Source organism: Pantherophis guttatus, chromosome 1 (assembly GCF_059756535.1).
Source record: "Pantherophis guttatus breed Tessera chromosome 1, ASM5975653v1, whole genome shotgun sequence".
Taxonomy (NCBI): Eukaryota; Metazoa; Chordata; class Lepidosauria; order Squamata; family Colubridae; genus Pantherophis; species Pantherophis guttatus.
In genome coordinates, this window is record NC_142063.1 from 172,893,508 (window position 1) to 172,920,503 (window position 26,996).

Genomic DNA, 26,996 nt, shown 5'->3' on the forward strand with positions numbered 1-26,996 from the left:
GTCCAGAAGCAGTTTCCATGTAGCAACAAAAGTACTTATTTTCTTTGATTAAAACGGTCAATTTAACCATCTCTGCCAACTCCATCAACTTCTGTAGCCTCATCTTCATCCATGGGGGGAATTGAAATGTCCATTTTTGTGCATACAATAGTCTTGCTGCAGTCAACATATATAAATCAAAGCTCCAAAAAAATTTTCTAAGTCTTTTTTCATTAAACCCAAAAGAAAAGTTTCTGGTTTCATCTTTAAGAATTTTCTGTATTAAAATATGAATCTTAGTCCAAAATTTCTTTGCTTTATCTCATGTATCTGTATTTTATATAACTGCCAGTGTTATATACCGTAATTATTTCTAATTTGGATTGTTATGATGCTGGGTACACAATATCTAGATCAAGCAGGTGGCAGCCTACCAATTGTATGTACACTGCCCCAAAAAATAAAGGGAACACAAGCAGAAGACATCCGAGATCTGAATGAATGAAATAGCCTTATTAAATACTTTGTTCGTTACATACAGTAGTTTTGTGTTCCCTTTAGTTGTTTGAGCAGTGTATAAACTACTGTATGTAATGAACAAAGTATTTAATAAGGCTATTTCATTCATTCAGATCTCGGATGTCTTCTGCTTGTGTTCCCTTTATTTTTTTGAGCAGTATATTTCCATGTTGTGCCTTTTGAGTCCAATGTTAACTCCTGGTAACTGCACAGACAAGTTCTTGCAGTTTTCTTGGCCAGGATTTTCAAACCTGGTTTGTCATTGCCTCCTTCTTAGGGCTGAGAGAAAGTGGCTGGGCGAAGGTCACCCAGTTGGCTTCATGCCTAAGGGGAGATTAGAACTCACCATCTCCCAGTTCCTAGCAGGATTCTTAAGAACTATTCAAATACTAGGAACCTTCATTATTATACTGGGCAAAGGGATCAATCACCATACTTCCCTTCCCCGCCTGTAACATTTTTGTACAAAAGAATCCAAGATAGTATATTTGGGGGGGGGGGGCAATAAAAATCAATGAGGTCTACTAAAATCACAGTAGAGTCAATAACAAAAGCAGTTGGGGGGGGGAACGTGCACACTGGGTCTGCTGTACTGCTTATGTTTATTTTCTTGCACCGTGCCCTTCTTTCTTTGGGATAAAGTTCGATTCCTACAGTGACTCCGGGGATGCCACATCCCTTCATTTTCTTAGCAGTGCTACATAACCGGTTTGCCACGCCCTTCTCCCAGCCCAGTCCTGGGATCCCCCGGAGACGTTCGCTCGGTCCATCGCCGCTCTTCGGTTCCCGAAAGGCAGGCGCGGTGGGCTCCACTCTGCCACCTGCCGACTCTAAAGGCCAGCGAGACCCGCCAGCGGCGATCACCCGGCCGCGCCCCTCCCACCGCAGCTGTGTGAAAGTCGGGCCAGAAACACGCCAGGCCGTTTGGGATAAACGTTGCTTTCGGCAGCCACCACGAAGGAGAATGGCTGAGCCGGACGGAAAGGGAGTGGCGTCCTCCAGATAAGAAGAGATTGGAATTCGGGGTCGTTTCCGGCCCAGCCTCGCCTCAGCCATCCTCTCCGCTTCCAGTCGTCGGCACAGGAGAGGGATTCACCGGAGGAAGCGCGCCCCGCCCAGCGAGTACAGAGAAGCGAAGCCACGCCCCTTCTCCTCCCCTCCCCCCCCGCTTCCTTTTCGAACGCTCGGAGGAGACGCGCCGAGAGCGGAGCGCAGCCGGCCCCGCCCCGCTCCATAGCTTTAGGTGGCACCACCGGGGCTATTCCCCTGGGACGGGACGGCCGTCGCGGTCACGTGAGGGCGTAAGGCGCGGGCCGCGATTGGCTGGTGCTCGGGTGCCGCGTGAGAGCGCCGTCGCAGAGCTGCCTCTGGCGGAGACGGGGCTGCAGGCTCCGCTCTTCCTTCTCCGGCTTCTGGGCTCGCCCCATTGAGGCGGCGGCGGCGGCGGCGGCGGCGGCGGCGAAGCGAGAATGAGGCGGCGCTGATGTGGCCGTCGCTGCGGCCTCCTGCAGCCCCGCTCGGGCCCAGCCCAGGCGGCGCCGGCGGCGGCAGTAGTTCCGCGCCAGCATGGGCAACACCGTCACCTGCTGCGTGTCTCCCGGTGCCAGCCCGAAGCTCGGCCGGGCCCGCGGGTCTGCTTTGGGGCCGGGCGGCGGCGGGCGAGCAGGGGCCGGGCCCGCGGCTGCGGGGCTAGAGCGGAGGGGTGGTGCTTACCGGGAGATCGCCGAGGCAGACTCGGGAGACTCGGATCCCGGCGGAGGGGGCCCTCACCTGCAGCACATCAGCGACCGCGAGTTCCCGGATGGTGAGTGGTGACAGCAGCGGCTGCTGCGAGTACGCGCTGGCCTTTTCGGAAGCGCTCCCTCGGCCATCCCTCGCCAACGGAGAGCGCGTGTAAAGAATCGCGTAAAGCCGCGGAGTTACTGGAGGAAAATGGGGTTCGCGGTGTGTGTGTGTGTCTTTTCCAACCACTCTGCATGGGCCCACCCGGTTTCTGTCACGCCGAACGCTGAACATGGCCGGATTCCCATTGTGGGTGTGAGACGGTCAACTTTCTGGAAGGAAGTGATTGGGCCCTCTCACACCACAGCCATTAGGGTGGAGGAGATAACGTGTCTTTGTGAAATACAAAAGCTGCACATCATAAAAGTTGCATCCATTTACAAAAACATAAATTTAGGAATAAAAACATTCTCTTATAACGGATAGGCAGTCATCATGAGTTGAAACAATATTGCCAACTTTTGTTGAGTTGAGGAGGAGACACCAACATGCTCTAATGGACTTTGTTGGGAGTGGGGGGACAAATCTGGAGAGAATTTCCTCCTTAGCTCTTTCAAATCACTAGTTGTTGGCTTTTTCCTGGTTATTTGAGTAGCAATTTCCTGAGTTGTTACAGTTATGTGCTTGCTGCATTTTTTTCTTTCAGAATTACTTTTGTTTTTGCTGCTGGACATTTTCATATGTATGGTAATGTAGCATTTGTGAAATGATGTCTCTTCATAGATTGAAATTTGCTTTTGAGAAGGATTCATTGATCTGCTTAAATATCCTCCAAATTTGTTGCATAAGATTGGGGGACTTTCTGGAGAAGATTTTAATTACATATTCATGGATTTCGGAAAGGGGGAGTTGCTTGTACATCTCTGTAGAATAAGAGGTTCCAACTTCAAAGGATTTCAATATATCTGGGTAACATTTAAGCTGAAGAAGTGATCCCCAGTATGGAATTACAGTATATTAATAGTAAATTTATGATGTTCATGAAAGTCTCAGGAATTCAGTAGATTGAATTTATATTTAGCTATAATTGGAATTTGAATTTGTCTAAATCACTGGGGCAACTCCATGCTGCTCAGTAAATTAATAATAAAATCTTTAATAGTCATATTGTGAGCAAAATTGAATTTAGATGTAGAAACTTGACAGCACGTAATCAAGATTGTGTATTTGACAGATTAAAGAATGTAAGGTAAAACACAATTTTATCTGATTTTCAGTTGGCTTCTTCAATTCAGATGCTATATCTGCATATTGGCTATTTTGTGAAGTGCTATTAATTTTCTAGAGATAATGAAAACAGCAAAGCAAGGGGGTTTGGAACCTGATACTATTTTGACTAGATAATAGTATCAAACTATAGCCAAGCCAGTATTTGAGATACAGCATTTAAATCAGATTCTAATCCATCTCTTTATCTTAACTCAAGATTAGATTGTTTTATTGTTAAATCAAGAGAGCTTACTTTACCAGGAAGTAGAAAATTGTTACTCTATAATGGGGACAAGTTTGGATATACATGCTAGTTTATAGCTATATATTGTTGTGCAATTTATAAATTTATTGTGGTTGGTTTATGTGGTTACTCTATGATCTACTGTATCACAAAACCAGGAAATTGGATTAATTGAATACACTGCTTAATTTATGTCTCTTATATGCTTTATAATTATACCAGCCATGTAATGCATTTTGAATTGGTTGAAACTGGTTAGTATTGATAATTGATTTGGCAAAATCAATATAACCAGGGGTGAAGGAGGTACACAGACTTTAATAAAGAAAATTAAGCTTTAAATTGATCAAGGTCTGCCCCGGACCCCCCAAAAAAATCCCAGGATTGAACTAATTTTTACTTAATTTAAGATATGCAGTTCAGAAATGGGAAAACTTTTAATAGGCAGGTATCATCCTTAACATTTTTGAAAAAACAAGGATTCCAGTAAGTTGGAGAATGATAAGATTATTAGGTGCACAAGTGGAGTTAGAATGTTTTGGGTTTTTTTAGTTGATTATGGACAAACAAGTTGGTGTCAATTCTTAGTGACCACATAGATTTTTTTCCATGATGATCTGTACCTGTACTGGTTGATCCGCCTTCTCCTCTCATTCTATGGGAGATTGATATCTTTACATAGTTTTCCAACAAAAGTCTATCTTACAGGCTTTCGTATGCATCCCTTTTCAAAAGATTAGGAATTTAATCACACTTTTTGTAATTTTTGTAATTCCAGGATGATTTTGGGATTGCATGTGGTGCTAAACCACATTTACTCTGAACTATGAATGAATTTATGTAGTTTTAAATGGAGTTACGTGTACTGAAATATTGGACTGGTAGGGAGAATGGGTTGGTTTTTATTTTCTCCAATTTAATACTGAAATTTCAAAAAGGGTTTTTGATCATGCTTTAAAGCAGATGGCGCATTTTTTTAAAAATGACATTCCTTAAAATAGCTACATGCAAAAAGTACAAAAGCACTCTAGAAACAGCCCTGAGTATGCTTGGATTAGATTAATTTTATGCATGATTTAGCAACCAAGAGCTACTGACTAGTAGAATGAGTAGAATGATCGGCAGGAAGGATAGAACTAATACTCTTTATTTGTGCTAAAATTTATTTAGAAAGATCTTCTGTAATGCAGCAACTGACAACACTAGCTAAATGATGCCAAAACCTTTAACATTCTTTTTTCATAAAATTCATCAGGAAGGAAACAGCAAGGAAATCTTGGTTCCTTGTTAGCAAGAATGACCCATGGGGATAATATGTAGAAGAATTTATTCATCTTTTAAACTAGAATATATGAGAAGTGATTTACTACTGAATTTAATATATGAATGCAATATTACTGATTAAGAAAATAGATGTAAATGCCTATACAAAACACAGTTGTACTCTTCAACTTCAACTTTTACAGGTTATTGTGAATTATCTTTGAACTGTTTTATGTATTAGCTGTTTTTGGTAATTATAAACTGGAGAATGATGAATATAAATTTTGTAATGTTGTACAGGATGTTTCCAAATTCTTTCCTATTCAAAATGTTCTGTTTTGAGCTTTAAAATGTATTTTCTGCACAAAATTGCCCTCTTGATAATTTTGGGAGTGTTTTGAGTTCAAAGCAGTCTTAGTAAAAGCATTTCCAACATGATTGAGATGCCTTATTTGAATGCAGAGTAAGGTAGTTCTTGACTTATTACTGTCCAAACCCACCTATTACAGTGACAATGGCTGTTAAGCAAGGCACCCATGTGATTGTCTGTCTTAACTGCTCTCCCTTATGGGGTTGTTAAGTGGAGCATGGAATATCTCATAGGGAGGCCTAGTGCAGGCCTAGGCTTGCACTGTAACACCTGCCCTCATGGCCTATCCCAGGCTTCCCAAGGCCTCTCACAGCCCCTGAGCGATCCCATGTTCTGCTTCCTACCACATTGGGTCACCACAAGCCTTGGGCCAATGTTTCCACCCCACCGAGTCCTTGTAGGACTTGGACCTGTTTCCCACTCTACTGGGTTCCACATCCTACTCCCCCCGCATCACAGATTGGTTATTTACCTTTTCAGTAGATCTCTTTCTGGAAGTAGCCCCTCCATTATGTGACTTTACACAGTGGAGGCCATGTGGCAGCATTCTGAAAGTGGGCAACCTTGTAAGAGTGGCTGCAATGAGTTGTGGCTGCACCAAAACGGTACTTGCTTCCGGGAAAGTGCCACATAGCCTTCAGGGATGCCAAGGGGCAGTGTGACTGGCTCTCCTTCTCAAACACAATGTTCAGAGCAGTGGAGATCACATTTGAGGAGATCTGGCTGATCCACCCCTCAGCTTCTCTATACAGTGGAGCCCATGTGGCATGATCCTAGGTTTATTTTTTATCGTTTAGAGTGGAGCTATAGCAAGCCACAAATAAATCCCAATCATTACAGCAAATAATTGGTTTGGTTTGTTCTATTTATTGAAATTTAATATTTGTTTTCTTTAGGATGAAATGGTAAAAATGCAGGCTTTAATATTTTCAAAGTCTGCAATAATGATGGAAAGAACAAATTTAAAATCCTAAACATAAACGTAATATAAAACCAATTTTAAGTGGCTACTAAAACAATGGCACAGCACAGAATTAAATATTGTAGGAAATAAAAAATAGTTTTCTTGAATACATACTATTAAGACAGAGAAAGAAATAGACATAAGATTTTAGAGTTACTTCAAAATTTTCAGTTGACTTGTGTTTACTTGAATAGTTCTATATTGACAAAGTATGAAACATGGTAAGGCTTATCCTGCTCAAAGTAGATGAATAAGATACAAGGTGTGCTTTATAAGGCACTTCTTAAAAATAGGTGTCACAGCTCTACGACCTTTAACTAATACTAGCCAGAATAGAATTAGGAAGAACTAAGGCAAAGCTCTTTAAGTGGGGGATGGCTGTGAACCCTGAAATGTGACACTGGTGCACCGAAACAAACAATAACACATATAGTTCAAGAATGTACCTTCAGGAAATTTCAAGGCACCTGGGATGATATGAATGCAGCCATATCAGAAACAGTTAGATGGTTAGCTTCCTTAGATAATGAATTATAACATCCTATCTCATTGCAATTGTATGGCTCCATATTATGGTGATTTTATTATGGTTTTATCTTAATTTAATATTTTATTTCCTACATTGTACTCTTCACATAGAGCAGCATGGTGGTCTAATGGTGAAGATGCTTGTCTCCCACTTAGAAGGTTGAGAGTTCAATCCTAGGTAGTGACAGATGTTTCTCTCTCAGGACGCAAAGAGTAAATATTTGTTTGAACTCCACGTAGGTGTCAGGAAGGGCATCTGGCCTGTAAATGCTCAGCTCCATGCAGTCGTCCAGACTCTACCCTGAATAAAGAGATTACAGAGTCGTAAAAAGGGTTTTTTTTTTAATTGTATTGTCCACATACTATATATATATATTTATTCAAACTAAATTTGTATATCAGTGATTGCATAGATGTAGATGTCACACACTAAATAAACCAGTACTATAAAATTATACTCTGGGGCTTGCTTCAGAAGCAAATGCCATTTAGCATTTCCACGGGTTATTTTTTTTATAAATTCTGTTTTTACATATATACTACTATACATGCTTGAAAATAAAACATACTGAATACTCTACAACAGGATGAGCAATTAATTTTTTCAAGGGACAACATGAGAAACTGGAATTGTTATGGAGGGTCAAACAATAGAGCTGTAAAAGTAAGTCATGCACACACACATGTAAATTGGAAAAAATAGTCACCTTAAAAACAGAAGCAATGCAGTTGTATTGCATGCATGGCACACACGTATGTACATTTGATTTCTAATTTCTGATTGACCTCACGCAGGCAGAACAGGGTCAGATGTGGCCCTAGGCCCGTAAAATGCCCAAGTCTGTTCTACAACTTTATTTTAACATATTATGTATTCAGTTTTCAGATTGCCAAGTTGAACAATAGACTATCTCAGGTAGCTAAACATTTCTATGAACAAAGAAAATAATTTGTTGATTAAGCAAAATTTTTCATACATTTAGCAAAAAGAATTGCCATTTAATTTCAGTCAGTGTTAAGTGACTGAACACAAACTGCCAAAATCATATGGGTTGATTTTAAGAACATTATAGGAACCCAAGTTATTAGAACATATTTGTTACTTGTTAGGTAAATTATATTGCTTGGTATTCTTGCATGTGTGCAGAGAGTGAAATAAGAAATAGTTGACTTTTCTTATATATCTGAAAAATAAATTTGAATTAATGCCCTTCTCTGTATTTCAATTTTATAAATATTGAATAAATATTGAAATATTAGGCTTTATACACTCAACTCTATATTTCTTCATATGTATATCAACACTTTAATGTAATACTATTGTAGTCATGAATTATTGGAAAACTTAGTTTAAATTAGTTTTAGTTTTATTTACACTCTTTCTTGGTGACAAAATTGCTGTTTTTAATGTACCATGATTTAATTGCTGTTGCTAAATTCTCACAATTGTCTCATTCTTAGAAAATTTTGATTCAAAGCGTACATGGATTTAGTACTGGTGCTAAGACTTTTTAGTGTAGAAATGATATGAAAATACATTTCATTTAGGAGTGGAAAAAAGTACCCACCCAGAGAGTGGGAACATTTTCCAGGCTTTCTCCCAGGGACTATTGTAGATTACAATAATGGACCTCTCTAAAGCCTTTTCCTTTTCCTGAAGCTGTACTCTTTGCTATCACACACTGTGATGGAACACATGAAGCAATAATTCACAGAAGCTGGTTTGCCACCTCTCTTTTTTTTCCCAAATAGTGAAGGTTGAAACCTCAGATTGTATCATTTCACAGTGCTCTGATTCTGAACTAATGGTTTCCTGAGGAACTGCTTTTCCTTCCCTTTGTAAAGATGTAGAAAGCACATGTGTGTGAGCTCAAGAGTAGAGCTTCAGACTCTTGGATACTTGGATATTTGTAGGCCAAAATCAACCCATATTTTAAAATTTAACTATTAACTTTTTTCGCTATTGTGCAAATTAGGAACATTGCAGCTTTTTGGGTAGAATTTGATTGGTATGCTGGGAACTGCACTCTAAAAAATGTGAGAACATAACAAAAAGTATAAATGGATTTAATGTCAATTTAAACTTAATTAATTACATTAAATACTGTAAATAGAGTTGGTTATTCTCCAAATAGTTAATAATTTTCTTAAAATATTACATTGAAAATTACAATTTGGTGTCAGGCTTTCAAGGGTCTTTGAGTGAATATCTCCAGAGTATGGGGCTATATGTTGTATAAAATCTCGGATAAGTGATGTGTAGAATAGGGCACAAAATATAAAATAAATTTCATTCTATGCATAGAACAACCACATTGTATCGTGCAAGTTTTGCTGGAATGTTCTGGACAAGCCACAATTGAGCAGAATTGGAACATACTCAACCTGACTCGGATTGAAACATTTTGGAGGATCTTACTGGACAAGTAGAGTTCTATCTTCCTCTTCCAAGTGTCTTGTGTTCTGGCCCAGTGTTTCCAGTGTTCTTCCCTTTTTTCTCCCAACTTCTTCGCTGCCATCGTAACCCTTGACACCATATTCCACCTGCCTAACTGCACTGCCTCTCTTTTTCCCTTTGGCCACAACACCCTTGCTTGGCATACTTTGCCAACCCATTCCTTGCTTTTTTGGTATCTATTTCCTATGAGCTACTGACACAAATTGGCCCATAGCATACATTTCCCAAGTCCACGTTCAGACAAAACATGTGGCAGATCCATTCACAGATGGAACACATTTCAATCCAGACACAGACCATCCCGTGTATGAAACGTCCATGCACAGAATACTTTACACATCCCTAATCTAGAGGTACATAAAATGTTTGACCTATTTTAAGTTAAAATTACCTACAAGAATTACTTATTCTGCCTTCTCTGGAAGGATTCTGAATTCAAACGAGATTGTTCTAACATTGGTAGAGTTTGATAAAATACCTGTTTACATCTCAGTCTGAATTTGAAAAAAATGTGCACTTACAGGTAATCCTTGATTTATGAGCACAATTGAGCCCCAAATTTTTGTTAAGAGAGACATTTCTTAAGTGAATTTTGCCCCATTTTATGGCCTTTGTTGCCACAGTTATTAAGCCAATCATTGCAGTCGATAAGTTAGTAACCTGATAGTTAAGTGAATCTGGCTGCCCCATTGGCTTTGCTTGTCAGACAGTTGCAAAAGATAATCACATGACTCTGGGACACTACAACCATCATATGAGCCAGATGCCAAGGATCTGAATTTTGATCACATGACCATGGGGATGCTGCAAAGATTATAATTGTGAAAAATAGTCATAGCTCGCTTTTTTCAAAGTTGCCATTGTAACTTTGAACAGTCATTAAGTGAATTGTTGTAAGTCAAGAACTACCTGGATTGAATTATCCTGTTGACAAATGTTTTTGGTATGTTCCTGTTGCTATGTACAGAATCATACATTTACCATATTTGTTAAATTTATATGCCACCCATTTTACTCTAAAAAGCAACTCTAGGCAGCTTCATATAAAGGAATCATATTAATGTCTGGATGCTAGGTGTGAATACTTGATACACTGTATCTTTACATTTGGAATGGGATTCCTATGGGTCTCATTTCATTAGAGTCCAATATCCGGACTGCATGGTTTAGGCTTAAGAGGCACAATTGTGGTCTTTCCTGGAGGAATAGTCACAGAAGGTAGTATTTGATGAGTTCTCTCCTACCCATGGCCGGTAGCCTATGGAGTGCTAGAAAATTCCATTTCCCCTCCCCCTTTTTTTCCAAATGTGCATATGAAACACAGAAAAATATCCCAGATACTCTAAAGTGTCATCAGTATGCTAAAATTATTGATCTGCACTTCTCATTTTCATTTTCAACCCAAGGAGCTGCTGAACCTTTCAACACTTTTTGAGTGTTGTTCCCCCCCCCTTTTTTTTTTGAACAGTTTGGAGACTGGGGATGATTGACGTAAAATGAGATTTAAATCCAACAAAATAGAGGGGATATAGATTGGAAATGGTGTATTTTGAAAAGATGCTTTCAGTTGGGCTTAAATGGAATTTTATTTTTGTGGAAATACTGTACCAACTGGGAAAGTACAGATAAAATTAGCAGTGCTTTTAACATGTTAGGCAGATACATTGCAGTTGATCGAGAGAAAATGAACTGTTTTGTAACATACTCTTCATGAGCCCCTTTTTGAAGATGATCAGAAAGATTGCTTTGTGTAGACTGAAACTCTGTTGCATGTGCATTTCTAAACTAAATTTAAAATGTGCTTTAATGCAGAGGTGAGAAACCTCTGTCCTTCCAAAATTATCAAAATCCATCTCCAGTTAGCTTCCGTTCACTATGGGTGATATCAACCTACTTATATGTGAAGAACTGTTATAAAAACCTTTTCATTCACCATTCAGGTCTATTAAGTTAAGAGGCACTAGAGAGATTCCTTTCCATTATGACCCATACACTTTTGCAATGATTCTTCACAATAGCACTTATATTTAGGAGTGTGCACAGAATTGAAAATGTTTTAAGCTTAAGACAACATCTCATTCAGAAAGTTCTATTGAAATATTTTGAGTTGATTATGTTACACTGCAACAAACCTTGAAATACCTGAATGATTTAGGTTGATTCCAGTTTGAAGTATTTTGAGTGTTCCATCCTTGTAAAATGATGGGAACCGAGTATGAGAAACCTACTCCATTAACTTTTCATCCTAGCATCACATATATATAGACAGGCTATTGGTCCACGTTGAGTGCTACAGGTCTAAGCAGACTTGTGTATTGGCTGCCCAAAATAGGAATGGCTCCATCACCCTGATTTGCTCTAGCTTACTTAAGTAGGATAGAATGCAGCAAGTCATCTGATGGCATTACTGTTCTCCCTGGAAATGCAACAGGCATGTTGCCCTAACTAGGAGATTCACATGCTTGTATCTGCTGAGGGACTTTTCATGCCAGAACAAGAGTCTTGACTTCTGTTGCTATTGGGCATGAAGCATTTCCCCTCTTTCTGGAGGGAACCTAATCTCTTTCCTTCAGCTTGGACCATTTCTTATAGACAGGAAATCTCTGTAAAAGCAGGGGAGATTGTAGGGAGTTAGTCATTGTCAATTAGCTTCCCCTCACCATTGGCTCACTTAAGCCTATAAATATGGTGTGCTTGTTTGTACCCATAGTTTTTGGTAGAATATGAAGTCAGACTGTCAAAGTTTATTATTTATTTGTTTTGTTAGATTTTTATTCCACCTTAATATTTTTATGAATAGGTCAAGGCAGTGAACATATATAAGAACATACACAAGTTCTTATATTCTCAAGAGTTCGTTCAGGAATTTTCAATTGGAGAAAAAAAAAACAAATAGCTCTTAAGTGGCTCACTCAGCCCTTGAGAGATATATTGCAAAACAGAATAGCTCATACACAGAAACTGCCTTGGCTATGAATCTCCCTTTCCAGAGATCAAGGAAATATGTCCATGTAGTTTGGTTGCTTGCACTTCAAACAGCTGCTTTCATAGCAGGTAGTGTAGATGGTTCCACTGAATAGAGACATTCAGAGAGATCTGGTGTCAGGGTCAGTAGTACCCTGTTTCCCCCAAAATAAGACATCCCCTGATAATAAGCCCAATCAGGCTTTTGAGCGGATGGCAATAAGGCCAAGCGTTTATTTCAGGGTTCAAAAAAAAATATAAGACAGGATCTTATTTTCAGGGAAACACGGTACTTGTCCTTATACTTCCCCTGAATACTCTGACAGAAATACCCACATTATTTACCAATAAAACTTACCAATAAAAGTATTCCTGGCAAATCCTAGTGTTCAGAGATTACATTGGAACCGATAATAGCTGCCCACTTCTTTACCATGGGCATCTTAGCAGCAGCAATTGTGCCTTGTGAGTCAGAAATAGCATGTGGCGTGAAGGAGATCCCTTCTGTATGAGACTGCATTTTGTCACATAGGAGATGCTGGCAAATATAGCAGCAAACACCTTAATCTCATCCAACTAGTGCATGGTGATGGAGAGGTAACTATGTACATGACTGAGATGAAATAAATAAATATATAAGGGCTTATTTCCAGCAGCACCAACACATCTTTCCTGCAGAAGTGATAGAGGAAAGTTACAATTTGTCTATTGAAAGTGATGCCAAAGGGATTTGGCCATCAGAAGCAAACAAAAGAGTACCCACCTGTATTATTATTATACCAAAGCTGACAATTGCTCAGTTAGGTCTGAGGCATTCGGACCATACTACCAGTTGTCCCTCCACCATCCTGTGGATGCTTTAGTGACTGCCCCTAGTTGGCAGTACGAGTTGCCTACTACTGGATGTTTAGCAATCCCATAACGGAAATCATTTTGGATTCTTGCTCTGCTAGTGTCTGCCTTGTAGTAATTGAGTAATGAACTCATGAGGATTTAGGATGGTACAGCTTTTCCTGAGTGTTAGTTGAAATCTCTGGGTTACTGTGAATCAACACAACCAGTTTTGCTTTGCCTTGCCTTGCCTACCATGATACCAATATTGCTGCTAGAGGAGCCGCAGGCCTATTACTAAAATGAAAGGCCTCCTTTCAGTGGCCTCTCTTCCTCTGTCTTGCCCAACCATAATTGATTTAGGAAACCACTAAAAGTGGAATCGTGGCAATGACAAATAATAAGTGTGATAGCATATTCATTTTGTGGTTGTTCGTTAAGTATTTTCCTGTTACTATAGCTTTGATAGATTTTACAGCTTTTTGAATTTTTGGAAACACCATTGATTTAAGTAAAAGGGCTAATGCACTTAACACTTGGCTGTTCTATTAGCTTTTCCATGCTGTTTACTTTTAAATCTAATATCTCTGCTGTTTAGATCTATTGCTATGATTCTGAGATACAGTTCAAATTCTCTAAACATGTGAGATCAATGTATAAATATTAGGACTGTTTATTAAGAAACACATCCTGAGGTCGTCATCTAGAAACAGATTTAAAATGTAATGCTTCTTAAGCGAGATTTGGGTTTTAACTGATTTATTCTTCCAAAAAGGGAGTCATTTCTGAATAGCTGCCTCACTTCATATTTGTTTCAGATTTAGCATTGGAGTCAAACCCATCTGACCATCCTAGAGCAAGCACAATTTTCTTGAGCAAATCCCAAACAGATGGTAAGCTAATTTTTGCTCCCTTTAAAAAAGAGGATGGGAGGAGATGGAGTGGGTGTTTAATTCCTTTCCATTTCTGTCAAAGCGTTGTTTGCTTCCACATTTTTGCTTGCTCTTCACTGCATTTTTCATAGCTGTTTGTCTGAGACCGTTTCTTTTTAATCCTCTTAATTCATTCCAAATACTCCCCATTCAGTAGAATAACTATTAACTAAGAACGTCTGGGTGCCATATTTGAGAGTTAGAAGGTGGTTATCTTATGATCAGTGATTGAAGCAACTTTCTCATCAAGCACCATTTGCAATATTCCTAGCAATATGATTCACTGCCTCCAGAAGACATTACTTCTGTCAGCTCATTCCCTCCTAGTGGGAAAAAAAATTCAGTCTAGCATGAGTTATATTTCAAATTAACATGCTAATGTTTACTGAGATAATTTTATATTAACATTCAGCCTTGATACTCATGTAGCATCATGTTTCCACCTTTCTAAACTATTCATAACTCTTTTACAATATTGAGTCTTTTTATAGAAACAGTGCAGGTTTTTTTATTTTTTTATTTATTTATTGGCTTTCTTTATATGTCACCATTGTAAAATAAATGTTTGAATCAGGAAATTCTCTAATTCACAGGATGAATTATTGCTATTTCCCCTGATCTAAGAAACAAGCAAAAAAGAAGGAGTTGCTTCTGTGAATTGAGTGATATTTATTCCAAGAAATGTGCTTTTAATATCTAGGTACAATAGGTTTTAAAAAAACCCAACAAGCTGCCTCACTATGTTTTTTATTATCGTAAATTATTTTCAGATAATTCCAAAATATTGTCAAGGTTGAATGTGTAGAAAGGGAAAACTTCAAACGGGTGCTGCATTTTAAAGTAGAATTTAAAAAACAATGTATTGATTGACTGAACTTGTTTCTCCTTTTTCAGTGAGAGAGAAGAGAAAGAGCAACCACATCAACCATGTAAGTACATACAATAGCTGTGAAAGGAGTAAATAAAAAGAATAGTCATGGTTCTTGTTTCTCTATAGAAAATGGTTTTTTAAAATTTTCTGGTGAATGGAGTAGAAGAGGTTTCAAGTCATACAACCAGACTTCAGCCCAGAGCTTGTTTCTCTCCCTTACTTTTGTGATAGTTATAAGATACCTTTGAAGATGCAATCAGGTGAGAAGAATGCATCTCCTCCTGCTCACAATTTTAAAGCTATAGAGGAAGAATAGTCCCATTGCCACTCCTCCTCTTATTCCTATTAAGTGCTAGGAAAAAACACCATAGATTTTATTTCAGAGCAGCAGGAGAAAGTTAAGTAACATAGGGCAATGGATGGGTGTTGGATGATGGCACAATATTCTTTGCAAAAAGAAGGGAGTAGAAAGTAGAACAAATGCTGCAAAACCTGACAATAGCTTTAGAAAAGACCCACAAGCTTACAGTTGCAAGAAAAAGTATGTGAACCCCTTGGGATTACGTGGAGTTTTGCATGAATTGGTCATAAAATGTGCTCTGAACTTCATCTAAGTCACAACAATAGAAAAACACAGTCTGCTTAAAATAATACTGCACAAACATTAGATGTTGCCATGGTTTAATTGAACATAACATGTAAACATTCACAGTGCAGGGAAGAAAAAGTATGTGAGCCCCTAGCCCAATGACTTCTCCAAGAGCTAATTGGAGCCAGGAGTGAGCCAACCTTGACTCCAATCAGTGTGATGATATTGGATGTGTTGCTGACAGCTGTCCTGCCCTTTAAAAACACACACCTGTTTTGGGTTTACTGGTTTCAAGAAGCACTGTCTGATATGAACCATGCCTCGCAGAAAAGAGCTCTCAGAAGACCTACGATCAAGAATTGTTGACTTGCATGAAGCTGGAAAGGGTTACAAAAGTATCTCCAAAAGCCTTGATGTTCATGTGTCCACGGTAAGACAGACTGTCTACAAATGGAGAAAGTTTAGCACTGTTGCTACTCTCCCTAAAAATGACTGCAAGAGCACAGCGCAGAATGCTTCATGAGGTAAAGAAGACTCCTAGAGTGTCAGCTAAAGACCTACAGAAATCTCTGGCACATGCTAACATTTTTGTTGACACATTTACAATAAGGAAAACATTAAACAAGAATGGAGTACATGGGAGGACACCACGGAGGAAGCCATTGCTGTTCAAAAAAAATATTGTAGCACGTTTGAAGTTTGCAAAAGAGCACCTGGATGTTCCACAGCACTACTGGCAAAATATACTGTGGACAGATGAAACCAAAATTGAGTTGTTTGGGAAAAACACACAACACTGTGTGGAGAAAAAAAGGCACAGCACACCAACATCAAAACCTCATCCCCACTGTAAAACATGGCGGAGGGAGCATCATGGTTTGGGGCTGCTTTGCTGCTTCAGGGCCTGGACGGATTGTTGTCATTGATGGGAAAATGAATTCCAGAGTTTATCAAGACATTTTGCACGTACGACCATCTGTCCGCCAACTGAAGCTCCGCAGAGGATGGGTGATGCAACAGGACAATGACCCAAAGCATACAAGTAATTCAACAACAAAAAAATGGCTTCAACAGCACAGAATACGCCTTCTGGAGTGGCCCAGTAAGAGTCCTGACCTCAACACGATTGAAATGCTGTGGCATGACCTTAAGAGAGCGATTCACACCAGACATCCCAAGAATATTGCTACACTGAAACAGTTTTGTGAAGAGGAGTGGTCCAAAATTACTCCAGATTGTTGTGCAGGTCTGATCTGCAACTACAGGAAACGTTTGGTTGAGGTTATTGCTGCCAAAGGAGGGTCAACCAGTTATTAAGTCCAAAGGTTCACATACTTTTTCCTCCCTGCACTGTGAATGTTTACATGTTATGTTCAATTAAACCATGGCAACATCTAATGTTTGTGTAGTATTATTTCAAGCAGATTGTGTTTTTCTATTGTTGTGACTTAGATGAAGTTCAGAGCACATTTTATGACCAATTCATGCAAAACTCCATGTAATCCCAAGGGGTTCACATACTTTTTCTTGCAACTGTATATCCAAGCCTTCTAGCAAAGAGTTTGTGCACTAATTGTGCATGTTTGGTTTGAATAATTAACTTAATGAAAATATGATATATATTTTTTAAAAATCCCACTTAGTAGAATAAACCCAGTTAAGAACAACGGGCAATTTGTTTCAGAGATAATTTGCTGCCAGAGTAGAATAGAACACCTAGAGTTCTCAAACATAGATAGGCAGCAGACTAGTGATATATCAAATAGTTCACCTGAGGCCTCCAAATTGCTAAGAAATCCAACAAAGAATTTTGGATTAGTTGGATCTTAGTCTGAGCAGGTAGACCAGAGTTTGTCATTAGGAGGAGTGTTATTTTTGTTTTTGAAACCCAGGAATATGGAGAATCTACCTTTTCTGCGAATGTAAAAGGGTTATTGAGGGCAGGGGAAACATCTGCAAGGTTACAGTCATCTCACTGCTGTTAGTATGTAGCATTCCCTTTTTACAGATGAGTCTTTGACTCCTCACAGTTTACTATAGCCTTTAAATTCTGACATTACTTTCCTAGATTTGAATATCAATTTTTGACCTATTCTTGCTACGTTAACTGCATTTGTTTTCTCTTGCTTTGATGTAAAGATGTAGTAAATGTTAATTACATAGTCACATCAAGTTTTAATCTTTTTAAAATAGCAACAAATGGATCTTGATCTGAGTTGGGACTGGAAGAGTGATTCACTCCAACATGGTTTCTTTCTGAAATCTCATTGAATTTGCTTCTGATATTTCAATGAGTGGTGATGTGTTCAACATAGTGATCAAACAAATTTCTGCCCTGTGTTTTATTACTTGGAAAGTCTTCTGTCTCTTCTTTATCTTTATCTTTGCCAGATAATCTTTAAAAGAAAAACAGGTACCAAGAAAAGAAAAAAAGAAAGAAAGAAAAATTTATACGATGACTGGCCATTGCTGAAAAGATTACTGATGCTGATTTCTATTTGCTAGTTTATTGATTCTCAGGCCAGCTATTTAAATGTCCTCCTTAATATTTTTTGATTTATTTAATAACATTGTCTATGTGATTCTAATACGCATAATACTGATTAAACCCAGAAATCATGGTTTTCAAACATTTTTATAAACTCATATATATATTTTTCTTTCCACATAGGTTTCCCCTGGGCAGCTTACAAAAAAGTATAGTTCATGTTCAACTATATTTATAGATGACAGCACAGTCAGCCAACCTAATCTTAGGAGCACAATAAAATGGTATGTATCACTTTATGTTGAATTCAACTCACATTGAATTCAATTCACCTGAATCTATGAAATCCAAGAAAAAATCATACCAAATCTAGAGGAAGTGATAAATCAGTATATGCTGAAACAGATCCCCCCACTTATTCTCAGTATTGGTAGAGCAACATCTATATGCTACCATCAATTTGATTCCAAAATTCTCTAAATTTGGGAAGTGGGGCTACAGCTCATATTTTATGACTGTTATTCATTGTTTATCTCATACTGATTTCTAATCCTGTTGTTCCTGTTCGTATTTTTGACCATCTTCAAACATATGTATCATTGTTGATTTGTAACCTTAAGATATTTAACTCAGAACAATACATTCTTGGCTGAAATTCCATACATATCCTCAGATTTTAGGGCAGAGTTTATCAGCTCATAGTTTAGAAGAAATTCTTCCTTTAAATATCTGAATGTTACAGTATTCTAAGCAAGTAGAATCCTGCATTGCAGAGAAAACAGGACTAGTATGTTAATTCGGAACCCAAAACAAAGGCCCTTTTTGTATAAGATCAACTTATTTAAATACTATTGATATTACAGGTAGACCTCATTCAGTGACTATTCAAAGTTACGGTGGCACTGAATGAGAAGATTTATGACCATTTCACATAATTGAAGCCAATACACTGCCCCCATGGTCATGTTGTTATGATTTGGATCCTTAATTACCAGCTCCCAGTTACGATAGTCACAACATCCTATGGTCACATGCTCACTATTGATCACTGTTTGTGACCTTCCCTGCCAGCTTCCAACAAGCAAAGTCAATGGGGAAGCTGAAACTGTGCAGGAATTGCCTAATGACCACAACTGGAGTTGCCTTTGTATGTCAGCACAATCATGTGACATTATGCTTTACAACCACATCACTTAGTGAAGGAATTGCCTCTCCCAATTTCCATTGTTAAATGAGGACTACCTGTACATTTTGTATTGTATTGTACAGTATTATATTTATATAATATTCATAAGTATATAGCAATACATTTATAAGAAATAATCTACAAAACTCTGAAGAAGAGACCCATTTTAATATAGTGGTTAAAGCACCACCATAGAAGCCAGGGGACTGAGTTCTAGTTCTGCCTTGGACAAGAAAGATGGCTGGGTGCTTTAAGCAGTCACTCTCCCAGCCCAACTCACTTCATAGAGTTGTTTTGGGGAAAATATGAGGAAGGAATATTGGTATATTTGGTACCTTAAGCTGTATATGAAAAAAAAGATTTAAAAAAATTGACCATTTCAGAAATATCTTCTCTAGTGTTAACTGAAATAACTGCTAAAGCTTGGAACTAAGATATTTGTAAGTGTAAGTGATATTTGTAGAGCACTTCAATTATGACATACTTGAAGGATGAGTCTCAACTATCAATCTAGCAATTTATAGGGAAAAAAAGATTGGAGTTTATTCTCCTTTTTTCCATAACAGGATCTTAAGACTAACTTCCAATTCTGTTGGGTTCTAGCTGAACACAAGTTCAACCCAGTTTAAGTTTTGTTTATGAGTGCCTTATATTGTTCATTGACCTTTATCAACCTAGCAGGATAATCCATGCAAATCAATTTAGCCCTTTGCAGGTAGGTCCTATCGTGTTAAAAGTCCATTGGAGTCAAGATGGGCCTAAATCAAATGAATGAAATGAAATGAAATGAACTCCCTTCCCAAATTGTATTCTTCGAATATTACCTCTGACAAATTCAATAAATTATAAATATTAATAATTTGGAGCTTTTAAATTGGAGAGATTAGAGAATTAAGGTGAATATATGTGTCCCAGAATAATGCTGCAGGATCCAATCTGGTTCGATCACCAGGACCAGAGGTTTTGTCTTCTGAGCATTCGGACTCGTGCTGAAGCCTATCTTCAGAGAACTTCAGGCTGCTAGAGAAAAGTTCCCTGAAGATAGGCTTCAGCACAAGCCCGAATGCTCAAAATCAGGGGTGGGTTCCAAAGTCCGTCGCTACCAGTTTGCTCACGCATGCGCGTGGAGCCTCCCGCTGCTGCCACTACCGGTTCACCTTATCCAGTGCGAACTGGTAGCAACCCACCACTGCTCAGAAGACAAAACCTCTGGTGCCAGTGACCACCCTAGATTGGATCTTGCAGATTAGAGAATTGCCTTGCTCAGTGAATCTTAAATTCATAACTTCACTGAGATATTTTGAGCCTTGGATCTGATCACTTCGAGGCTACTCAATCAAGGCAGCCTTTCCTTTGCTTAATGTACCCTATCACACTCTAATATCTACAACAGCTGTTCAGACTCTTGGGTACTTTGACTATATCAAGATTCATGCTTGTTCACTGTTTTGTAGTGACCCTTGTTTGGAATAGGATAATTTTTTAACCTTATATTAATGTCTGGTAAACCTGGACATGTACAACATTCTGTTCTAAATTGATGTTTTATAATTTAAAATGAAATAGGGACATGAGAAACAAGAAAGAACTAAAGTTTCAAACATGATGTGGGTATAAAAATGTTCTTTATCTAACATCATGTATCAAAATTACATTCATAGCTCTGCTTGTAATTAAATGACTTCCCCTTCTTTTCACAGTGTTACTTTAGCAATATATTATCACATAAAGAACAGGTGAGCATTTCTAAAATTTCTTGTTTGAAATTGCATATAATGATCATGTTGTTTGTAATTCCTTGTAAAGATGCAGTCTGTAATTTTGCTGCTTGCTCTTAAAATATCAAGAACTATGACTAATATATTGGCCTGTTTTGTTAAATTCGGAAATATTTTCCTTTCCTTTTTTCCCATTTCAAAAAAATTATTTTTAATTGTAAGGATTGCTTATAATAATTTTGTTATTGAACTGTAGTGTATCTTGGCATTTTGTCTATATTTTGTACTGATCTAAAAGAATAATTATTTCAAACAATACTGGATTTCCATAGTGGAATACCTTGATATGAGCTAATGCCTAAACATAGGAAGAAGGACATACTTTAGGAAAATGTAAAATTCTTAAGACTTTTGAGTAAGCTATCATCTCAACATAGATTTTAAAAAACAAAAATCCAACATTTTGCTTTTTTAAAATGAATTTATTTAATTTTAAATATATTAAAACTTAGAAGGATTGAGCATTTGAAAAGTGAATGCTAAGTTCCTGTAAATGGCTAAGATTAAATATATGCATGTCCTGAACTGTGGTACCACCAGAGGTCTGGACCAACCCAATTAGGAAGTGTTCACTTGGGAATTAGAATTGAAGGAAAGGATGATGGACTTAGTAGTAAAATTAAATCCTCTATACAATGCAGTGTATTAAATTAGGTGTTCTTTATGTAAATGAAGGATTAATTAAATAATATATGTAGTATACGTATTTATAATTGATCTTATAAACCATAGGTATTTCACATTTGCTTACTGAAAATAAGATACTTAAATCTGTCCAGTATCTGGACTTTCCTTCAATATTTCAATCAGAGGCATTATTTTTATTTGCCCCTTTGTTATTGTGAGAGTGGGCTGGGAGTATCAACTGAAATGGGATAAGACCACAGAGAAGGACAACACTGTGGTCTGCTCAGGTTCTGATATTCTTATCATGACCTTACAAAGCAAATTTTAAAGAAATAACATTTACAGAGTTAAACAGAAGAAAGAAAGTATGCAAAATTGCACATGCAGTAAATCAGAGATGCAAAGTCTAGTTTTTAAAATGAAATACAATAAAAAGTAACATGGCTTATGGAAGAGAGGAAAAAATATGGCAGGAAAATTTGATTTAATTTTTCTCATGTTTATTTAAATGATGCTAATTTAAATTAATTGACACCCCCCTTGCTGAATTTCATTCCTTAAATAATGGGGAATTGGCTGTAAAAACACATGAGATGGAAGCCATTAAATAACAACGCTGCATAAGGGTTGCTCTGTACCTTTTTAATAAGACTTCCTTTATCTGAAGATAGTTACCTGGCATCTTCTGTATACATAGCAGCTGTGTAACTGGGGAATAAAAACTGTATATCGGGTATCAAACACATGGCTGCGGGCTGGATGTGTCATGCAGTGACCACGTCCACCCCCGTTTTAAAGAAGGGAAAGTTGAGATACGTCACATGATGACAAAATGACTATGCAAGTTTATGTCCCTTATGATGGCTTTTACATGTTGGTTTTGATTCTGCGTCATACTGTAATTAAGTTCATCCAAAATGGAAATTGAGCCTGATGGAAAAAGTAGTTGCAAAGGCTTTGAGGCCTCTAAAAGAAAACCAGAACTCTAACACAATCTGGCAGAGTTGCCTTATCCTTTAGGTTACAGCCATGTTTGCATGTTCTATACTTCTAAATCCTATTCTCCAACCAAGGCCTCATGTAAACTCTTACCTGATCAAAAGTAACTGGTAGTATAATAACGAACGTTGAAAGCTAGGAAGTATACAGCGTACACTTTATTTTATTTGCCTTAAATATTTAGTATTTAACAGCAAAGTGAGAGGATGATGGAGAAAAATATTGTGCCTTGGCACAGACTATGGGCAAAGGTTGATCACGCTTTACTAATTCCAGGTGCATTCCTCTTTGTTTGTTGCAGAGATTCAGACAGATCACTGGAAATTTTTGATGAAAAATCACATCCACTCACGGTAAATCAGATTGTTTTTATATGTATGGTCTCATTTGATTTCTTGAATGTTTTAATTTTTATTTCTGAAATGTTCCTACTTTTTCCATTTATAATCTAAATCAAGATTGCAAGAAAAATGAAGTTGGATTTTTAGTTTTCTGTCTCCTGATGTTAAAAAAAGGCATTTTTGTCTAAACATATCCAGGTAGATGTTTGACCTCCTGAATTTTAAAACATACTGCTGAGTAGCATCCTTGGATTTTTTATTCTATTCTTAATTCCAGTATATCTTCTTGCAGAAGGCAAAAACATAGCTTTGATTACATTGAAAAAGTTGCAACCTTTCTGTAATCCTTGTCTGAAAAGAAGTCCCACATGCTAACAAAGCAGCTTACCCATTTTTCTTAAATTCTATATAATATAGCTCTGTGGGATGCTGCAAGACTCTTTTCCCCTTGGAAAAGAAGTAGATTTTTTCTCCAAAGCTAGATGAGAGGGCCTGCAGCAAACCTAAATTGCCAATAGGAGTCAGGCAAACAGATCCCAGTTTTTGTCTGCCTTCTCCAGCAGAAGCATCAAAGTATTGTATGTGGTCCGTACCGCAAGGAGTAGAGGGATTACAAGGCTCAAATAGCAGAACAATTAAAGACAATTTCAGGCTACTATCACAGTCAGCTAGGCAAGATAGAATGATATCACGAGGATAGCTGTTCTGTATACTATGTACATCTATATATAGTTCAGTATATCTATATACATAGTGTGTGTGTGCGCGCGCGTGTGCACAGACATATATATTGTATTCTTTGTTCTATTTTTCTTAAAAATTGAGGTATATTGAGGTATCTTTTTGCTGTAGTAAGCAGGACATGGATATGAGCCTCAACAGTATAATTCTGTATGTTTCTTCAATCCAAATATTTTCAATGGCATTTTTAAAGTACTTCCAAATTATGTCATGTTTCAGCGAGAAGAGGTTCCAGAAGACTACTGTAAGCATGATCCTGATCACAAGCACATTTATCGCTTTGTACGTACCCTTTTTAGTGCAGCACAGCTGACAGCTGAATGTGCAATAGTGACTCTGGTAAGCCTTGCTTCATTATGATTGTCTTGCATTTAAGTAAAGATGTCTTATATTGTCAGCATTAAATATATAGAAAGAGCCAATGCTGTCTAGTGACTTTGGGCCCACAAGAATTCTAGCCTGAACCATATCTCAACTTTAAAGATGCCACTAATGCCCTGGGAAGGAGGCAATGGTAAGCCACTTCTCAAAGACCTTGCCACAAAAACTGACGGGACTTGTCTAGAACTACATACCAATTGAATAAAAGAAAAAATGCATCACGTGTGAAATAGACACTTATGGCTGTAGGAAACTTAATTTGGAGGTATCTATTCAATACCTTTCATAAATCTACCAGTAGGTAAACAGTTCAATTTTTTTATGCTAGTGCTTTAGAGTATAGTTGTATAGAGTATAGTTTTGACTGAAACAGTTCTGACTCTTAGTGTAATCTTTGGTTCTAGATTCTGGAGATTTCCAGGTAGAAAATTCTGTATGATGGTGATGTCTCTTACAACAAAATCACCCATGCTTTGAGTGGCCTTACAGACAAGTTATTTCATTATGGCATTGGTGGGTCAAAAACCATTTGCAGTCTCTGCTCTTATATGGGAATTCTTTTAAAAGAATTATAACTACACAAAAAATCCATTCTAATAGTCTCAAATACATGTTTAAAAGTGTTTCTGCCACTAGTTGGCAGTGTTTAATCAACAAAACAGCAAAAGTTAGTAGAAGGCAGGGTGATAAGAAGGGAGACTGCTAAACACATCTTAGTGTTATAAAAGTGCTTGTTGTGGAAGTTGCAGGCTTTTCAGTTGGGTGGGTGTGTTTTTGTCTCATAAACATACTAAAAGGGGAAAAAACCTTGTTCCTGACTAGTTGGTATTTGTTCAAATCTCTTTTAAACTTCAGATTTAATTTTAAGGAAGAAAAAACTATATAATTAAATAAAAATTATCTTTTAGAAAATGGGGAAAACTTTTAGCAATATAAAAATGTCTACAGGGAAGTCTTAGGAGAGTAACTTCCTATGAGCCTGGTTGAGAGTCACACTCTCTGTTCATCACCTTGCTCTTTCAGTGGAACAACAAGCATCATAATCTGAACTCGCTGGAGTCTAAAATCTTGGACAGATAGAATATACAGTGAATCAGGGAACTGACAGCACCCAGGCAGAGAGAGAGCACTAATACTCAGCCACATAAGTCTTTGAGTTGAACTTCATTCCTGGCAACTATGTATATTTTCTTGGCCACAGTACAGAAGTGGTTGAACACTGGTTTCTTCTAGACTGCTTGTCAGTTTCCGAATCTGACCACTTACCCTGGGATCTGTGAAGGTCTCCTATCTAAGTATTAAAAAGGTCTGTCCTGCTTTAGTTAATGAGCACAGAGAGTTGGCCAGGTGGTTTCACCTGCTGAAGCAATTAGTTCTGGCATCTTTAAAACGAGCATTTGTTTGTTTAAAAAACATTGAAACACAATTTTCTGTCTAGAATGAACTTGCTTATGTGTGCTGTTTAATCAGCTTAAACGCAAATTTCTGATGCATGTGGGTTAGAATTTCACTTGAGTCACTTTTCCTTAGAAGGAATATTGGAAATATCGGTAAAGAATAACGATGTGCAGTGGCAAGGGGAAGTCTAAGCAGCATGTTGGTATCCATTCTCTCTCTCTCTTTGACACTTTCCCTTATCTCTCCCAACCCATGAAGCTGCTGCAAAAAGCTAGATCAGATCTGCCATAGAGCTGAGCTGCTCACTTGCAGTGTACATTTGAAATTAGGTGGGAGCCATGGTGTGTCCCCACCCCCACCCCAATGTAGGCAAACAATATTGAAAAATACAGTTTTGAGATTTTCTTTGTCTGTGTCATCTACATAGAAAGTATGAGAGCCACTCCTTATATCCATAGGTTGCAACAGACTTCCGGTTAAGAGGCAATGTAAGAAGCTAGAAAGTAGGAATCATTGGAAATGTGTAAATGTTCTTTATTTTCAGGTTTACTTAGAAAGACTCTTGACCTATGCAGAGATTGACATCTGTCCAAGTAACTGGAAGAGGATAGTTCTAGGTGCTATACTGCTGGCTTCTAAAGTGTGGGATGATCAAGCTGTTTGGAATGTGGATTACTGCCAAATCCTGAAGGATATTACGGTGGAAGACATGTAAGCTAGCAAATTTAGTTGAAATTGCTTGTCCGTGTCTTATCCAGATTGTATCTTTTTAATGATTTTTCTTTATATAAAATATTTTATCCTATCTATACTGTATAGATAATGCATTCTAAAATTGTAGCTAGGTATCCAACACACTTAGTAAAGTTTATTCCTTGAATTTCCCCAAAATTCCATTCATCATGATTTGCTCTGCTTCTCATTTCTCTCTCATGTTTATGCCTTTGCTAATTGACAAAAAGAAAATGTAAAGGTAATATAGCAATAGCACTTAGACTTATATACCGCTTCATAGTGCTTTACAGCCCTCTCTAAGTGGTTTTACAGAGCCAGCATATTGCCCCCAACAATCTGGGTCCTCATTTTACGGACCTCGGAAGGATGGAAGGCTGAGTCAACCTTGAGCCTGGTGAGATTCAATCTGCCAAACTGCTGGCAGCCGGTGATCAGCAGAAGTAGCCTGCAGTACTGCACTCTAAGCACTGCGCCACCGCGGCTCTTATATAATATAATAATCAATTAAAATAATTTTAAAATATTGATTGATAAAAGGAAATAGTGGATTCATTATATCAAAATAACGTAGTGTTTTGTTTTGTTTAAACAAGGGTCAGAAGGAGGAGCATGATAGAATGATAGAATCTCAAATGAAATCTACTGCAGGGAAACCCAACATTTGGGAGGTCATTGCAACAATTTTGCCTCCTGACTTTTTAGAAGGGCTGCAGGAAGCAGTGACTGTATCTTTGGAAGGAAGGGAGCTTTTTGTTTGGGTTTTAAAAAAAGGTTTCTAGGGAGAGGGATTTAAGAACATAAATGGAAGTGGCCCTCATC

The 26,996-nt window shown here is 37.9% G+C and overlaps 2 protein-coding genes across 3 annotated transcripts in view; one reads left to right on the forward strand and one right to left on the reverse strand.

Moving 5' to 3' along the window:
- Window positions 1–1,231: 1,231 nt before the first annotated feature.
- CCNYL1 (cyclin Y like 1) overlaps window positions 1,232–26,996 on the forward strand; it is a 33,233-nt gene continuing 7,468 nt past the window's right edge. Inside the window, exons 1-8 of one of the 2 annotated variants that reach the window (XM_034431798.3) lie at window positions 1,232–2,302; window positions 13,930–14,004; window positions 14,938–14,972; window positions 18,175–18,275; window positions 20,878–20,913; window positions 22,883–22,934; window positions 23,883–24,002; window positions 25,987–26,153. In XM_034431798.3, the coding sequence (XP_034287689.1) occupies window positions 2,065–2,302; window positions 13,930–14,004; window positions 14,938–14,972; window positions 18,175–18,275; window positions 20,878–20,913; window positions 22,883–22,934; window positions 23,883–24,002; window positions 25,987–26,153 (824 nt within the window). In that variant the 5' untranslated portion in view covers window positions 1,232–2,064. The remainder of the gene's footprint in view (window positions 2,303–13,929; window positions 14,005–14,937; window positions 14,973–18,174; window positions 18,276–20,877; window positions 20,914–22,882; window positions 22,935–23,882; window positions 24,003–25,986; window positions 26,154–26,996) is intronic. The other variant, XR_004593642.3, reaches the window with a different exon arrangement.
- The window catches only part of FZD5 (frizzled class receptor 5), a 41,978-nt gene continuing 21,199 nt past the window's right edge, over window positions 6,218–26,996 (reverse strand). The window contains exon 2 of the mRNA XM_034431777.3: window positions 6,218–7,159. The gene's annotated coding sequence lies outside the window, so the exon portion shown is untranslated. The remainder of the gene's footprint in view (window positions 7,160–26,996) is intronic.